The sequence below is a fragment of the Malania oleifera genome, chromosome 5 (genome assembly GCF_029873635.1).
Source record: "Malania oleifera isolate guangnan ecotype guangnan chromosome 5, ASM2987363v1, whole genome shotgun sequence".
Classification (NCBI taxonomy): Eukaryota; Viridiplantae; Streptophyta; class Magnoliopsida; order Santalales; family Ximeniaceae; genus Malania; species Malania oleifera.
The window spans coordinates 95,112,821-95,131,590 of record NC_080421.1 but is presented as its reverse complement, the minus strand read 5'-3'; the positions used below and the strand labels follow the sequence as shown (position 1 = coordinate 95,131,590).

General features: G+C 35.3%; 1 protein-coding gene across 6 annotated transcripts in view; it reads left to right on the top strand.

Annotated features, from left to right (window-relative positions):
• The window catches only part of LOC131155783 (sodium/hydrogen exchanger 1-like), a 36,729-nt gene extending 33,868 nt beyond the window's left edge, over positions 1 to 2,861 (top strand). For all 6 annotated transcript variants that reach the window (XM_058109183.1, XM_058109180.1, XM_058109186.1 and 3 more), the window contains exons 14-15: positions 1,466 to 1,549; positions 2,242 to 2,861. In XM_058109183.1, coding sequence (XP_057965166.1) covers positions 1,466 to 1,549; positions 2,242 to 2,562 — 405 coding nt within the window. In that variant the 3' untranslated portion in view covers positions 2,563 to 2,861. The remainder of the gene's footprint in view (positions 1 to 1,465; positions 1,550 to 2,241) is intronic.
• The last annotated feature ends 15,909 nt before the right edge of the window (positions 2,862 to 18,770 follow it).

The following is an 18,770-nucleotide window of genomic DNA, read 5'->3' as shown; positions in this document are numbered from 1 at the left end:
AGACCAATATCTATGGAGCTAAAATCATTATTTATTTATTTATTTTTTGGATGTGTTAATTCAGTTACTAGAGGTAATTCATCATTAAACCACTTAACAATCTAGTTCATATCCAATCTGGGACAAAGGATTGAGGTGCATCATTATTCAACTAATTGAGGTGCTTTACTATTGGTTGAGGGATGTTATAGATTCTCCCCCACTCAGGAACTTGATTTCCTCGGAAAGCTTCATATATGCACTCTAGGATATTCACGCTTTGCCAGGCAATGCGGGGCTGCACATACAAAATTGCGCACAGGGAGCACGATGTGGAGTGCATATTCTATTTTATAGGCATGTGCATCCTATGGAGCATATGTTCCATTGCCAATGGTTTCTGGCAGCAGCTCATGTGCCATGATCCCACACTTTAAGCTGGTGTTGTCTTTAATACTATGTATAATGATCTGAGGGTTCTATCATCTGAGATAAATACCATAGTTGCATGATAATCCACACTTGGAGGTAATTCATTACAATCCACATAATGATCTAGGATGTGTGACGAAGGATTCAGATGCTTCACTGTTGGTTCAAGGATGGTACAATGGACACGCATTCGTGTTTTAATGAACAATTTAAAACTAGATCAGGTTCACTTTTTTGAATTGTTCATGATAAGAAGAACAATAAATTAATTATTTTTAAAAAATTTGGATGTACATTAATGGATAAAAAACTGAATATTTATTGGGTTTACGTTAACTATTGAAAATTTCTTGAAGCTATGGTTTTGATATATTTTTTTATCTGTTCCAAGCATTATTTTAGTAGGTTCTGGTGCTGATTTTGTGGGACCAAAGTTAAGGTTTGATTCTAATTTTTCCATGAAACCAAACTGATGAGTTGTGGCTCATATTCGAAAGTATTATCCACTTGAAGTGTATTATAAGTGTGAGGTTTTGCGCATAGGGCCACAGGGCCCTTGAGCCTCCTTATCCTCCATGTGGGAAAATTCCCGTACCTCACCATTTTCTGTTGCTTTTTTGTTTTGCCCCCGAGTGCAAGATTTGGGGAAAATAATGCTTAGTGTTTGTTTGGTCAATAGCTTAGGGGAGGTCAGTGTAATTTGGATGGCTGTTGATTTTAATAATATTGCTAATATTGATGAGGGTGTTGCCCATTGGCAATATTATTAATGTTAAAAAGGTCTTATTTATTCATGGATTTCCTGCATGTATAATTGTCATTCAACGCGGTAGATCGTTATTACTTTATGGAAGGTAGTAATGGTTTCAACTCTGTCGATGCATCCCCCATCTTATCTGTTTCAGTTTGTTCTTTTGCAACATGCCTTCTCCAAAGTGCATTTTTTTCCCCTTTGTATGTGGGGATGATGTTATTCTTCCCATTAAATTACATGAAATATGCATGAGTGCACAGGTTGTGTATAATGGAGTCTGAATGTTGATGTCATATGCAGTTTACAAGTTCAGGGCATACTCAACTGAGAGGAAATGCGATCATGATCACCAGCACCATCACTGTGGTTCTTTTTAGCAATGTGGTAAGATTCTGCATGTCTTTGGGATAAAGCTACTTGTTAAATTATTTATTGTGAGCACTTGATTTTGGAAACCTGTTTGCAATTTGTTTTGGACACATGGGGTTGGGCAAAGCAATGGTGATTGGATGGTACTCCTGCTGCTGGTAGGCTTTAAGATCATTATTGCTTGTGTATTTCATGATCAAGGACATCCTGTTGGCAGCGCTCTAGCCTGATAGATATCCAAAATCCTCGCTTGAGGATTGAACTAACCTTTGTTGCGACCTACCTGGACAAAGGGGAAATACTGTACCATTCACCAGAAGGATGCTGCGTAAAATTGTGGTAGTGAAAATATTGGATTATCCTATCATAGGGGAGGGGTTGGGTTGGAGGGTATTAATTCATGAGTTGCACATTTGTGGCTGGTTTGTGAATAGTGCTGGCCTTCAATTCTAGTTTTACATTGCCTAGGTCTGGATTGTACCTTAGCCTTACAAAAACTAGCTCCAGGCTATAAGCAGTAGGCACACAGGGCAGATTATCCCCATGACCCAAAGCAAGGCAACGGTCTTTTTATTCTTCCTCTGCAAACTGCTGCTAACTTTCTCTGGGGAAAATTTCAAAAATGAAATCTAATGTTCAATATTTTCGACTCCCATTTTGACAACTGTGTTTTTTTCGCCATTGTAATTAATTTTTGGTGTTTGTAGGTGCTTGGATTGATGACTAAACCTCTTGTACGTATTTTGCTGCCTGCAAAACGTTTCGACCACATGATGTCTTCTGAACCATCCTCTCCAAAATCCTTCACAATGCCACTTCTGGGAAATGGGCAAGATTCAGAAGCTGACCCGGAGGGCCATAGTAGCGTTCCACGTCCAAGCAGTCTGCGCATGCTCCTGACTGCTCCAACTCACATCGTTCACTATTACTGGCGAAAGTTTGATGATTCCTACATGCGTCCTGTGTTCGGTGGGAGGGGATTTGTGCCATACATTCCTGGCTCCCCTACAGAACGTAGTGTTTATTAATGGGGATGAGGCCCATAGGATGCAAGAAAGATGTTAAATTGTGGTTCACGCTTCTGCATAGACCTCTAATAACCAAAGTTATAATAAGGTGGTAGTGTCACAACAACAATCATGTTTCCTACTTGGGATGATTTTCAATTTAATCATCGTCATACATACATACATTTTTTTGTTTGTGTAAATATTATTTACATGATCTTGGACCTGATATACGGAGTCTAGATCTTGTCAATGTAATTACAGTGCAGAGACCAGCTTTTTTTAAGGTATATAATGTAGACATAATATTGGACATGGCATTTGACTCCCGATTCTTTTGGTTTGTATCATTTTTGTAAGATGAGTATGGATCCTTAATTTTTGTTCTTTGTGCATTAGAGTTAGTACTTTGCGGTGACTTGATATTGTAGATGGTTTGAAATTTTATTTGATGGTTAAATTTTAAGATTTTCATGTTAAAGCTCTCAATTTTTAATTGTGAGTGTGGGTGAGAAGGGATATGGGATGAGAAATGGTTTGTCTTCCATTTTATTGCTCCAAAAATCTTAATTCAATAATTTTTATCGCTTGTGTGAACAATGAAATGAAAGTGAAGTGAAATGAAAAATCACAAGAAAAATTTGTGAAAAAATTACGTAGGCTGATAAATTCGTTGTATTTCATTTTATTTTTATGTAGGCAATGTGCCTAGTCATGAAACCACACAAATCTGTAATTGACCTTACCTTGCCCACCTAATAAAGCATCAGTTTAAAGCCTCTCAGATCTCCAAGACCCATTCCACCAATTTTCTTCTTCTCTCCTCACAGAGTCCCAAAATCATAATTGGGTTGCTTTTGTAGTTCTCAAAGAGAAACCCAAAATGCCTAAAGCCCATTCCGCCAATTTTCTTCAACCAATTCAACTAAAGCCTTTTTATTTGGGTTTGTCTGGTAGTCGGAGTAAATGTTTTACTCATTTCTTTTTGTGGGACTGATCTTCTATTTTTTCTTATTGAAGAAATTAAATTTCAAAAATTTTACAATCCTAGTGATTATATAATCACACAAGGAATGAAGACCTCTCGTATTAGGGTGAGGCATTGGTTTAGGCCAAATTACCAAATCAACTGAACCAAGTGCTTTGAGTTGGTTTGGTTTTGTTTCAAAAATTGACGATTTGGTTGGTTTGAAAAATTTTACCAATGTATATACACACATAGTAGTAGAGATCCTATGCTATGCACGGGATTCATTTTAAGAATTTTAAAATTTTATAATTAAATTTAAGTTATGAGTCAAATTATCAAATATTTTGACAATAGAATTTATTGTGCATGTGTTTATAATTTAATTTTTTTTTTCTATATATAAGAATTTCATAAGCATAACAAGGAAAACATTTCATATGATTATATGAAATTACATAAATATAAGCCATTCAAACTCAAATATTTCACAATTCATGCAAGGAAAAAACTTATTTTCCAATTGTGATTATTTGACTTTCTATGTCTCTTTATAATATAATAATTCTATTGAAGTACACTAGTAATTTGCATAAAACATTTGAAATTTGATAAAAATCTAATCAAATACTAATAATCACAATTTATCTCTAATATAGTGTTGATATTCATTATCTCAATCAACATACATAATTAAAAATGAAATATATTCATTAACTGCTAATATTAACAGAATATATTGATTTATTTTTATCAACTAGAGCTATTAGATGTCAATAGATATTATTATTGTTTGATTCCCTTAAGAGTTTCATGTTTTGGGGTGATATACATTACTAAGAGTACTTATGAATTTATGCATTTTACACACTATATTAATAATTAAAATAATAATTTTCATACCAACAATAATTGAATTTAATACAACAACAACAAAACCAAACCTTAAGTCCCACTAGGTGGGGTCAGTTATATGAATCCTTTTCCGCCAATTTACGCAATTATGGACGATTTCTTTTGACAGATTCAAGGATATTAAATCCTAACACATTATTTCCTCCCAAATTATTTTAGGTCAACCTCTACTCCTTTTACTGCTCCCTACAGTAACTAACTCACTTTTCCTCATTGGTGCACTATGTGACCTACGTTGCAAGTGTCCATACTATTGTATTTGTGTGTGACTCTTATACTTGGTGGGAATCACAAACAAAGGAAGGAAAACATGAGATAAAGGTCTTCTTGTGTTGGTAGTAGAAGACTCGTCGACGAGTTCCCTGTGCTCGTCGACAAATAGATACCAAGAGCCAGAAAATATCAGAGTTAAAGACTCGTCGACGAGTTGACTTTTTTAACTCGTCGACAAATCCCCTGTTCTCATCAACGAGTGCGCCTGGGCTGCGAGAAGAAATTCAAATTTTGAATTTGAACGTTGGGGTGGTTGGGGTAATTGGAGGGAAACCTCTGAAGGAATGCCTATTTATCCCTATCTGAGAGTATTGTGAGATATGAGAGAGATCTTTGTGAAGTGTATTTGTGTATTCTCAAATTTCTTAGTAAAATTTTTGTGCTGATTGCTTCCGTGGATGTAGGCTTTGCTGAACCACATACATCTTGTTGTTGTGCTTGTTATTTTATCATTTTTTCGTTGAGTTTGATCTATTTGTTGCATTTTTATTCTGTTGTGCATCCAATATCCAATCCATTATTACAATAAATACCATCTGAGTCGTCCTTATCCTCTATATGAGCTACACCTAACTGACTGCGAATATGTTCATTTCTTAATTTATCTTTCAATGTTATACCACTTATCCATCTAAGCATTCTTATCTCGACAACTTTTACTTTTTGGATATTATGTTTCTTCGTCGTCCAACATTATGATCCATAAAGCATAGCTGGTCTTATAGCTATCCTATAAAACTTCCCTTTCAATTTTAAGGGTATTTTATGATCATAGTGTACACTTGAAGCACTTCTCCATTTTACCCAACCTGCTTTAATTCTATGCATCACATCATCTTCAATTTCTCCTTCAGCTTGCATAATAGATCCAAAGTATTGAAATCTACAAGTGTTATTTATTTTTTCATCATCAAGTTTAACTTTGTCTCCAATATTCCTCCTATCATTACTAAAATTACATTTCATATATTCTTTTTTATTTCTATTTATCCTAAAGCCTTTGGATTCCAAAGCTTCTCTTCATAATTCTAACTCAGTCTCTACTCCGTCCCTAGTTTCATCAATTAATATAATATCATATGCAAACAACATACACCATGGAACCTCCTTTTGAATACTTTTAGTCAATTGGTCCATCACTAAAGTAAAAAGATAAGGACTCAAAACTGATCCTTGATGTACATCTATGGAGATTAGAAATTCTCTACTTTCTCCATCTATAGTCCTTACACTAGTCATTACTCCATCGTATACATCCGTAATGATGACATCACTATACCTACTACATACACCCTTTTTTTCTAAAACCCACCGTAAAACTTCCCTAGGTATCCTATCATATGCTTTCTCAAGGTCAATAAATATCATATGCAAGTCCTTTTTCTTTTCCCTAAACTTTTCCATTACTCTTCTCAAAAGATATATAGCTTCTGTGGTAGAACTCCTAAGTATAAAATCAAATTGATTTTCTGAGACCTTCATTTCTGACCTTAATCTTTGTTCAACTACCCTTTTCCATAGTTTCATCATATGACTCATAAGTTTAATTCCACGATAGTTATTACAATTTTGAATATTTCCTTTATTTTTGTATATAGGTATTAAAGTGTTTTTCCTCCATTCATCTGACATTTTCTTAGTTTTTATAATTATTTTAAATAAATTAGTTAACCATATAATTCCATTATCACGTAAGCATTTCCAAACTTCAATTGGGATGATATTTGGTCCTATAGCTTTCTTATTTTTCATCTTTTTTAGTTCAAACTTTACTTCATTAACTCTAATTTTGCGAATAAATCTCATATTTTTAGTATTTTCCTCATTTGACAATTCTAAGTTTAAGCCTTCTATTTGGTTTTCATTAAACAACTTACTAAAGTAACTTCGCCATCTTTCTTTAATGTCTTCGTCCTTGACCAAGACAATATCATTGTCACTTTTTATACATTTTACATTTCCTAAGTCCTTACTCTTCCTTTCTCTAACTTTAACAAGTTTAAATATATCTCTTTCCCCTTTTTTTGTATATAATCTATTATACAAACTACTAAATGATCTATATTTAGCTTCACGAACTACCTTTTTTGCATCTTTTCTTGTCTTCTTATAGTTTTCAAAGTTATATCTGTTTCTACATTTTTGTCATGTTTTATACCAAATTATTTTGTCTTTATGACTTTTTGTACATCTTTATCCCACCACCAACTTTCTTTGTTATTCGAGAATCTTCCCCTTGATTCACCTAAAATCTATTTTGTTATCTTTTTAATAGAGCTAGCTAATCTACTCTAAAGAGTATTTGTATCTATTCCATCCTCTATAGTCCAATCCCCTTCTTTGATCATTTTATCTTTAAATTTTATTATATTTTATCCTTTCAGGTTCCACCACCTAGTCCTCTTACACTAGTTTATTTTATCCTTTTTCTTCAATTTTTTAGTATATATATATATATATATCTAACACTAAAAATCTATGTTGTGTGGTTAGGCTTTTACCTGAAATAACTTTACAATCCTTGCATGATAAACGATCTACTCTCCTAGTTAAAAAAAAAAGTATCTATTTGACTTCTATTTTGTCCACTTTTAAAGGCTATTAAATGTTCTTCTTTCTTCTTAAAACAACTATTCATTATACTAAACTCCTATGACATTATAAGATTATCTCCTCAAGCTCATTTTTGTCTCCATATCCATATCCTTTATCTATCTTCTCATAATTTCTGTTACCCCTTCCAACGTGTTTATTCATATCTCTTCTTATAAATATTTTCTCAGTCCCTAGTATGCCTTGTATAATACTATACATATCTTCCCAAAATTGTCTCTTAAGATTTTCTACTAAGCCGACTTGAGGAGCATAAGCATTAATGATATTTATTATCTCTTGTCCTAACACCATCTTGATTTTTATAATTCTATCCCCTACTCTATTTACATCAACAACACTATCTTTTAAGTTTTTGTCTATAATAATTCCTACTCCATTCTTATGTTTTTATTTTTCAGTGTACTAAAATTTAAATCCCGATTTATCAATTTCTCTAACTTAGTTTCTTGAAGGAAAATTATATTAATTCTTCTTCTGATCATTGTTCTTGAAGGCAAATTATATTAATTCTTCTTCTGATCATTGTATCCACAATTTCTATGCTTTTACCCGTAAGTGCCCTTACATTCCAAGTTGCTAATTTAATCCTAATTTTTTGAACTAATGTCTGTCCACGTCTTGAATGATGTAGGAACCCTCGCATATTTGACACCGTACCTGGGCGCTAACACAATGCGTCGCTTTGGAGCGACGATGTACAATACTAAGAGTACTTATGAATTTATGCATAAAAACACACTATATTAATAATTAAAATAATAATTTTCATACCAACAATAATTGAATTTAATGTTATATAATATTAATTTATAATTTAGTTTTCTAACTGCTAAAAAAAAAGATAAAAAAATATCTATTAATTGAATTGATGAAAAAAATTGAACTGATAATTTCCATAACTATTGTTAATAAAATACTTAATTTATAAAATTAGTTAACATTTTGAAAACCTTCATAAATAAAATGATTAATATTTTAATATATTGCATGAATTTATAATTTAATTTTTTAACATCTAATAAAAAATAAATTAATATTTTTACAATTACAAATAATAATTGAAAATTTATTGATTTGCTTTTTATTCATTGATGCTATTAAAATTCATTAAGTGTTATTCTTGTTATTTTTTGATTTCCTATGAATTTTATGTTTATGAAATTATATCCAATGTCAAGACTATTTATGAGTTTAAATGCATTCAAAATACATTTTTATTAATAATTGAACACAAATTTCAGCAACCACCAATAATTAAATTAAAATTTTTTGTAATTTAAATTTGAAATTTCATTTTTATCTCTTGTTAATAATTAAACTGATGAATGATAATTGAGTTGATAATTTCCATAGTAGTTGTTAATAGATGAATTAATTTATGAAATAACAAGTAATTAATATTTTGAGAACCCCCATAAATAAAATGATTACTAATTGATTTAAAGCCTCCTAATAAATTTATAATTTTTTATTTCTTGAGATTTTATATTTAAAGTGGAATACCTAGTGCTTAAAGTGCATATGATTGTATCTCTATTAAATAGCTAAACTTATAATTTTAATAATAATAAAAAAGGAATTAATTTTTTAATTTAAATTTTCAATTTAATCTTTTGAAAGATGTTAATGATGAATTAATAAATTAACAGTGATTGAGTTAATAATTTTTATAGCTGTTGCTAATAAATGAATCAATTTATGATACATAAATAAAATAATTAATATTTTGAAAATTTCTCTATAAATAAAATAATTTGTATTTTAGAATCATCCCATAAGTTTATAATTTTGTAGATGTTAATAGTAATTGAATTAATATATTTTTAACTTCTAATGGTCATTAATTGCATAATTCAAAAACAATATGAACATTCAAAAAATACAAATTGGTTTAATCTATTTTATATTTCAAGCATTCAATAAATTTGACAATAATATAGAGATATTATAAGGTTATAATTTTCATGGAGTTGGATCTTACAATTTAGCACTAAGTGAAAATACCTCATATATTGTAGTCAAATAATTTTCACAAGTTAAGTTTAATTTAACGATCCTCATATGTGCTTCTTTGATGAAGTTATTACATAAAAATTCTCTATAATTTTGTAATTCATTTCTTAAATTGGTAATGCAATTATTAAATTAATAATTTTATAATCTCTATTAGTAATTGAATTAATAATTTTAGAAATCATTAAAAATGAATTATTTTTAATTTTAATTTACAATTTAAAATTTAAACTGCTATTAATGAATTAGAAATTTATTAATGATTGAGTTAATAAACTTTATAACCGTTGTTCACAAATGGATTAATTTATAAAATAATAAATAAAATGACTAATATTTTAAATCCCATAAATAAAACAATTAGGATTCTAAAATTTTTCAGAAAATTTATAATTCACTTTTTATAACCAAAAATAATAATCAAATTATTTTAGGAAATAAAAATTTCTGCAATTAATATTTTAAAATTGTATTATAAATTCATTGATTACTATTGAAAACCTCCTTATAATTTTGTAATTCAATTTTTTGATTACCTGTAGTATTTGAGGTGATATTTTTTTGAAAATCACTATTAATAATCAAAATTTTAAAATAAATTGTGACAACTAATAATAATTTAATTTATGTAATAGTAAATAGATAAGTTAATTATTCAAATAGTTTTTAATAATATCCACACAAATACTATTAATGACATTTCATAACTCTTTTAAGTATTCAATTGTAAAAATTTTATTTAGTTTTATACTTAATATTACACATTTATATTTTAATCTTAACATGTAAAACTTTTTAAATTCATGTATGGCATGGGATCTCCATTAGTATTCGTAATTTTAACAACTAAAAAAAAATATATATTAATCCAAATTATGAAGTGCGTGTTTTCTCACTTAAATTAAATAAAAAATTAAACTTAAATTTACATGTCATGCCACTAAGAAAGTTGACTCACCTTTCTTTTTTAAATATAAAAAGTACATTTTAATAAATTATGAATAAGTATATATAATAATTTGATTAACTTTGACTATAATGAATTTGGTGATAGAGTTGGCTAGATAACATAATAGCTAGAACATAGCAATTAGCTTGGTATAAGAAGACTTTTAAAAATTGTATATGATGTCCAATAAAAAAGCATATAAGATGTGCAAATATTTAATTCAAATTTCACTATTCATCTCTCAAAAAGTCTCAATATAAGATGTGAGTGTCTATACCGGTGGTAGATTATCAATTATATTATTACTATTTGTTTGAAATGTAAGAATAAGTTAGCGTTATTTTTTATTAGTTTACGAATTGTTTACATTATTTTCAACCATTCCATTCCAATCGATACATACCATTACAATATACTAAAAACATTGGACTATAATTTTGGTTATAATAGGTGTTGCTGAATAAAATTGAATGATCTTTGGAGGCGTTCTTTAATCATGGCCACCTAAAAAAGAGAGAGAGTTTGAAAGGCTTGGAGGAACTGGGGTGTACTCCAGGGGATTGATCTGATGCCTAGGTAAGAGATTTTGTCGAAAGGTTTATTGCAACAGTAAAAGAATGATTATGAATGGGATGCCCTTACCTCTTCTCTGCAGCCCCTTTTATAGTGGTCGAGTTTGACCTTGTGGTGATATGTCATTTATGAGCGCATTATTGCGTAGACGTGAATTGCTCTAGCCTTTAAGGGCATTGACTTGTGTGATTTTGTAATTGCACTCATCAATGAGTGCTTTTGGTCTTCTCGCGTGTTTATGAAAGACGTTAAAATGAGTGGGTCAAATTCCGGTCTCCCTCTTTAATGAGGATATTTTTGGGATATATTAGTTGCCTCCCCCTCCCTAAGTTTTCAATCTTTGAAATTGGTTTTCAAAGTTCGAAGGCTTTAAGTGTTGCTTAAAAAATATATATTTTTCGCTTTGGTATCATTTGAGCCGCATAAGAGTTATGGCCGCGTTACCTTCAATTCAACCGAGTTGTTTTGGACTCGTTCGAGGCACTACAGATTCATATGAGCCGCGTACTATGTTGACGAGCGGTTTCCCATTCGTCCGAGTTGTTTTGGATTTGTCCATGGCGCTATAGGCTCATTTAAGCTGTGTACTCTGCTAACAAGCCATTTTCCATTCGTTTGAGCCGCATACTTTGCTGATGAGCCGTTTTACATTTGTTTGAGCCGCGTGCTCTGTTGACGAGCCATTTTCCATTCGGACGGGACCCTAATTTCATCCGAGCCATGTGCTCTGCTGACGATCCGTTTTCTATTTGGCCGAGTTGCCTTAATTTTGTCTGAGTCGCTGTTGACTTATATGCGATCTAACTAGTTCATCCGAGTCGGTTTGCTAAATGCCGAGCCATTTTCTTTTGAGGTTTTGGGTATGTTTTGAAGTGGCCATTTGGATGGAATAAGCTGAGCATCTCCTCGAGGAACACTAATATGAGCAACTTAGGCTGGGTGGCTTCAATCCGAGTGGCTTTTTGAGGTATCTTTTGTGCCGAGCAGCTTCTAACCGAACAACACTTTGAGGTATTCTTTGGGTTGAGCAGCTCAATATGAGCAGCTCTTTGAGGCATTCTTCAGGCCAAACAGCTCAATCGAGGAAGTTTTTTTTTTGAGTCATCCTCTATGCCGAGCAGCTCAATCCGAGCAACACTTTGAGGTATTCTTGTGATGACCAACTCAATCCGAGCAGCTCTTTTGCACCAAGCAGCTATTTAGAACAACCCTTTGAGGCATTCTTGTGCTGAGCAGCTCAATCCGAACATCTTTTTTTAGGCATCCTCTATGCCAAGCAACTCAATCCGAGCAGCTCTTTTGTATCGAGTATCATAATCCAAGCAGACATTTGATGCATTCTTGTGCTGAGCAGCTTAATCTGAGTAGCTCTTTTGTCCTGAGTAGCTTCAATTCGAGCAACACTTTGAGGCAATCTTGTGCTAAGCAACTCAATCTGAGCAGCTCTTTTGTGCCAAGCAGCTTAATTCGAGTAGCTCTTTTGTGCTGAGTTGCTTAATCTGAGCAGCCCCTTTGAGGCATTCTTATGTCGAGAAGCTCAATCCGAGGAGCTCTTTTGGGCCAAAATGCTTTATAAGCTGCCCTTTGAGGCATTTTTGTGCCGAGAAGCTCAATCCGAGTAGCTATTTTGGGCTGAGCAGCTTCATGAACTGCCTTTTGAGGCATTCTTGTGTCATGCAGCTTAATCCAAGCAGCTCTTTTGTGCTGAGCAACTTCAATTCGAGCAGCACTTTGAGGCAATCATGTGCCAAACAGCTCAATTTGAGTAGCTATTTGAGGCATTTTTGTGTCGAGTAGCTCAATTCGAGTAGCTTTTTTGGGCTAAGTAGCTTCATGAGCTGGGCTCACCTGTTTAGGTTGTCTTTAGATCTCATGAGCTTTGCTCATAAGTTGGGCCATTTCTTTGGACCTTATGACTTGTGCTCTTTTATATGGGCTATCATAAGGGCTCGTGAGCTGTGCTCATCAGTTAGGTCGATTCTCTTTCACCTCATGAGTTGTGCTCATCTGTTTGGGCTTTCCTTGAGGCCTCGTGAGCTTTGCTCACTAGCTAGGCCGATTCTCTTTCACCTCATGAGTTATGCTCATCTATTTGGGCTTTTCTTGAGGCCCCGTGAGCTTTGCTAACCAATTGGGCCTATTTCTTTCGCCTCATAAGATGTGCTCATATGTTGGGGTTGTTTTGAGGCCTTGTGAGCTTTGCTCACCAGTTAGGCCATATCTTCAAGATTCAAGATCTTTCTTAGGGCTTGTAGTTGGAATATGTGCCTATTTGGAATGCATGCCTGCTCGGAGTATGTGCCTATTTGGGATGCATGTCTATTCGGGATACCCACCGATTCGAGATTCGTACCTTTCTTGGGATGTGTGCTTGTTTGAGAAATGCACCTACTTCGGAAGTGTGTCCATACGCACCTATTCGAGATACGTACCTTTCTTGGGATGTGTGCGTATTCAGGAAGCACACCTATTTGGGAAGCGTGTCCATACGCATATGTTCAAGATACGTACCTTTCTTGGGATGTGTTCCTATTAGGGAAGCGTGTCCGTACGCACCTGTTCGAGATACGTATCTTTCTTGGGTTACGTACTTTCTCGAGATTTATGCTTTGTTTTGGGGTTCGCACCCCCTAGTGATTCCCGCTTTATTGCGATGTGTGATTGGTGAGATTCATGCCAACTTCGCTTTATAAAAGGCGTATGCTTGTTCATTCCTTCCTTGTCTCCAATGGAAGTTTCTCTTGCTTTTGTTAGGTACGCCCTTCCATCCTCCCCTTTTGGAGTTTCCCTATTTTTGTTTGTTTTCCTCAGCATTTTCTTTGTGTGCACATTACTTTTGCTTTGTTCTTCATATGTTCTTCACATGTTCTTCAAACATTCTTCATATGTTCTTCAAACCTTCTTCGTATTCCTAATGCGTTCTTCACATGTTATTCGAATGTTCTTCCTAGGTTGTTGAAAGTTTGTCTTTTGACCCTTATTTTGGAAGAGTACAAGTTGTTTTTCCTCTTGTTTTTTATTTATTTTATTATATATATTGAAGTCTATCCTTCATTTTTTATGGCATCCTCTGAGGCTCAATCTGTGCCCCCAGTTAGAATAAGTAATACTAGGCCGCGCCTCACCCACAAAAATTTGTGTGACCTGCGTTGCTTGTACTTCATTCCCGAAAATATTCAACTTAGGTTGCCCACCAGCTCTAACTCTGCCCAATAACCTGGTCCCAATGAGATCTTTATAGCTTATACACTGACTATATTGATCTTGGCCCTTGACTACGTTTCCACTCCTTTTTTTTTTTTGTGGTACTGCAATTCTATAACATAGCTCCCTACCAATTGGCCCCCACCTCGTACCTTACCTTAGTGTGCTTTGCCACTCTCCTCATCTAAAGGGGCCGCCACCAACCCTCAGTTGATTTATTTTAGTGTTACTATCAGATGAGAAAACAGACAATAGAAAAGGAGGTATTCTACTTCAATTGTCTCCCTGATTTCAAACTGTTCACCCCTAGTAATTTGTCTATTCACAATTGGAAATTTAGATTCTTCTTCGCATCTAGGGAGCTAAATTTTCATAGGCCCCATGTCCGGTCAACCACTCTTGATGATGATATATTTTATCCTATCCTTCCCTTTGTATTATTTTTTATTCCACTTGCTCTGTGTCTAATTCTACCTTACTTTTTAGCCTGGCAACACCACATTCCCCCTTCTTTGTCTCCCCAGGAGCAAACTATCCTTGGGGAGCTCTAAGCTAGGGCTCATCAACGGATCGCTCCCCACTCCGAGTTGCAAAAAGAGTGAATCCTTGTACAATGCAACCTCGGTCATGCTTGTCTTTCTTTCTTATAATATTTGTGGTACTTTATGTACCTATTTTATCTGGTCCTTACTTTTTTAATTAAGGCATGGATGGGAGTCATTTTGAGAACGTGCTTTCTCAAAAGAAAAGACAAAGGGTAGGTAAGAAGAAGAAAAAAGACTCACCAGGCGGGTCCTCTCAGATGGAAGATGTGCCTACAACAGATGATGAGCTCCCTTCCCAAGCCCCACCACCCACCGTTGCTACATTTGAGGGGTTAGGTTTACCTGACTATATGCTCTTTGGTGCTGCCCTCCAACATGCTGTGTACTTAGAGGATGCTTATGAATTGAGAATGATGCTTCCTGAAACCCTTGCTGCATCTGCCCACCACACTGCCTACCAGGTAGCCTTTTGACATGTTTATAATATATTTTTCTAGCTAATTACTACATGTTTATGGTTCTATTGCAATTTTCAACTAGCAACCATAAACCTTACTATAGAAGATAAGGTGGCTGAGATGTACCAGGTCTCCATAAAGGCAAGGGAGTAAAACGTGGCTTTACAAAATCAGCTAAATGATGTTGCCCTTCAGGAGAAGGCCCTCAAAGAGGAGGTTACTCAGATTCGGAGCGAAGAGCTCCTTGCTGCTACTAGTGCTGCTACTAGCGTTGCGATATCAGATTGTTGCAATTTCGACCAATTCATGGTGGACAACTCCCAGTCCTACCAAGGAGGCTTTTGGAGGTGTCAAGAGCAAGTCAGAGTCAAGTATCCCGAACTTAGCCTGACTAAGGTTTGTTCGCTTAGTTATGGTAATGAGAGTCCTTCGAAAAGGGAAGAGGGCGAAGGGGATAGTGGAGAACATAGTGAAGCTAGGGATGGAATTTGAAAATTTATTGCTATGTAATATGCTCTTGGAGCATACAAAATTATGAATAATATATTTTTTTTTAGCAAATCAGAGTTCCATGTGTTCTTAATTTCCTTTCCCTCTAAGTCTTTTAGTGTGCATGCCCTTGGTTTGATTTTTGTTGCTATCAAATATGGCCCCTCCCAAATGGGCTTCAACTTACTTAGCCCGAGTTCTATAGGGTTGTGTTGCACTTTTCTTAATACTATGAAAGTTCGAGCTTTAACCCAAGCGTTAGAGTATTGGGCTACCCTATGTTGATAAGCCACAACTTTGATATGCGCTTGGTTTTGCTTCTCCTCCAGCAAATCCAACTCTGCTCTCAATTCCTCACTGTTCCCTTCTTCGTTGAAATGTTGTCTTTGTCAGGAAGGGATTCCTATCTTTGAAGGGATGACCGTCTTTGCTCCAAAGGCAAGAAGAATAGGAATTTCTCTCGTGGCTGCTCGCTGAGTTGTATGGCATGCCCACATGATTGTCCTATTCATGTTTTCTACTTGTCCATTGCTTTACGGGTGTGCCACGAATGCAAAGAGTAACTTTGTGCCAAGATCAGTAAAAAAAGCTTTGAAATAGTTGTGGTCGAACTGTCTCCTGTGGTCTATTACTATGGCCGACAGTACTCCAAATCTGCACACCACTGAAGCCCACACGAACTTGGTGATGTTGCTCTATTATATGGGACAGAGCTTTAACTTCTACCCATTTTGTGAAGTAGTCGATGGCCACGAGTAAAAAGTTTCGCTGTCCAACTGCTTGTGGTAGTGGCCCTAGAATGTCAAGTCCCCATTGAGCGAAAGGACAAGGACTGGTTAAGGGGGGATAATGCATTGGCTGGCAAGTGTGGTATGCTAACACACTTTTGACATTTGTCACACCATTTTACTAGTGCGATTGCTTCTTTCTCATAGTGGACTAATAGTACCCATGCCGCAACACTATGTGGGCCTAGGATCTACTGGCCAAATAGTTCTCGCATATCTTTTTGTGAATTTCACTCAGTATATACTCCTCTTCTTTGCAGCCTAAGCATCGTAAATACGAAAATGTCAAGGATCGCCTATATAGCTCCTAGCCTATCATCATGTACCTGGCCACCTTCCTTTTTATCCTCAAGGACTGCTTCCTGTCATCTGGTAGGGATCTGTCTTGAAGGTACTGTATCAATACAGTCCTCTAGTCTTTTTCATCTCCTCTATTACCGCTACACTACTTTTGGGCTCCTTGTAAGTTGGCTTCTTTACTCGTTCCTGGTAGACATCGTTCTCCCAATATGGTTTTGAAGTTGAGGCTAATTTTGCTAGTGCATCAGCTTTTGTATTTTCTGCCTAGGAGATGTGTTTGATGGTAAATTGAGAAAACATCTGGATATATTCTTGTACCCTTGCCAACTATCTCCTCATCTTTTGATCTTTAGCTTCGAATTCGCTCCTTACCTGCTCGACCACTACTTGGGAATCACTTGAACCCCAAAGCTTTTTTAGTCTGAGGGATGTTGTAATCCTGCTAGTAAGGCCTCACACTCAACATCATTATTGGTTGTTGCGAAATCCAATCGTAACACATACAGTACTTTAGAGCCATCTAAGGTCGTAAGGATCAAGTTTGCTCCTCCTCCTTCATCGTTCGATGACCCATCCATGTGTAACACCCAAACGTCTGACTCCTTCGAATTTTCAAGGACTTACTCCACCATGAAATAAGCCAAGACCTGGGTTTTAATTGTAGGTCTTGGCTTGTAGTGGATGTCGAATTCTCCCAACTTAACTAACCACCTTACCATCCTTCTTGAGGTCTCCTACAGCTGAAGGATTTGTCTTAGGGGCAAGTTGGTTAGCACAATCACCTTGTGCGCTTGAAAGTAGGGTCTTAACCTTCAGGCTGCACAGATGATAGCGAAGGCTGCCTTCTCTTCTATCGTGTAGTTGACTCTACTCTGCATAACACTTTACTTGTGTAGTATATAGGGTTGTGTTGTTAGCCTTCCTCTTGAACCAGGACTGCACTTACCACATGCTGAGTAGAGGCCGAGTACAAGTAACGGTCCTCTCCAATTTTTTCTTTCATCAAAAGGGGTGGAAAACTAAGGTATTGCTTAAGCTGTTCGAAAGCTTACCTTGCTCTTCTCCCTATTTGAATCCTCCCACCTTTCACAAAGCATTAAAGAATGACAGACATTTATCTCCCGAACAGGAGACAAACTTGCTTAACGAGACAATCCTCCCATTAAAGACTTGGACTTCCTTTCTTGTTTGAGGAGCCCTTATCTCCATCAATTCTCGTATTTTATTGGGGTCACCTTCTATTCCTCCTATGGGTTACCATAAACCCTATAAATTTTCTTGTAGACACACCAAATACACATTTAGTTGGATTTAGTCTCATTTTGTACCTACATAGTAGCTCAAATGCCCCGCTCAAATCCCTGCAGTGTTCGTTTACTTTAGTATTTTTACTAGCATGTCATAGACATAAGCCTCCATTGTGTTTCCCAAAAAATATTTAAATATTCTCTTCACCAGCCTCTGATAGGTTGCTCTTGCTTTTTTTAATCCGAAGGGCATCACTCTGTAGCAATAGAGCCCCCTTTTAATGATGAATGAAGTCTTCTCCTCATCTTGAGGATGCATACCAATTTGGTTGTAAGCTGAGTATGCATCCATGAAGCTCAGGAGTTCATGTTCAAATGTGGAATCTACCAACTGGTCGATTCGTGGAAGGGGGAAACTATCTTTGGGGCATGCCATGTGAAATCGATGTAGGTCCGCCATTTTTCGTTTGGCTTTTTCACTAGAACCACATTGCTGAGCCATTCTGGATAATTGACCTCCCTAATAAAGTTAGCTTTTAAAATTTTTCTTACCTCTTCATCAATTACCTTGATCCGCTCCAGGGCAAAACTCTTCTTCTTTTGCTTCACAGGCTGGTGGATCAGATCTACCTGTAATCTATGCTTAATGACTGTGGGGGTCGATTCTCAGCATATCATCAGCTGACTAGGCGAAGATGTTCGTATATTTGCCTAACAATCAGATCAGATCTTCTTTTTGTGACTCTAGTAAATGACTCCCAATTTGAATGAACCTTTGCTGCTTGCCCTTTATTGGAATACTTATCCGATCCTCATCTAGCATACTGATCTACGGTTAATTTCCTCTTACCTCTAGATCTTCAATTGCTAGGGTCTTCGGGGCCTCTATCTT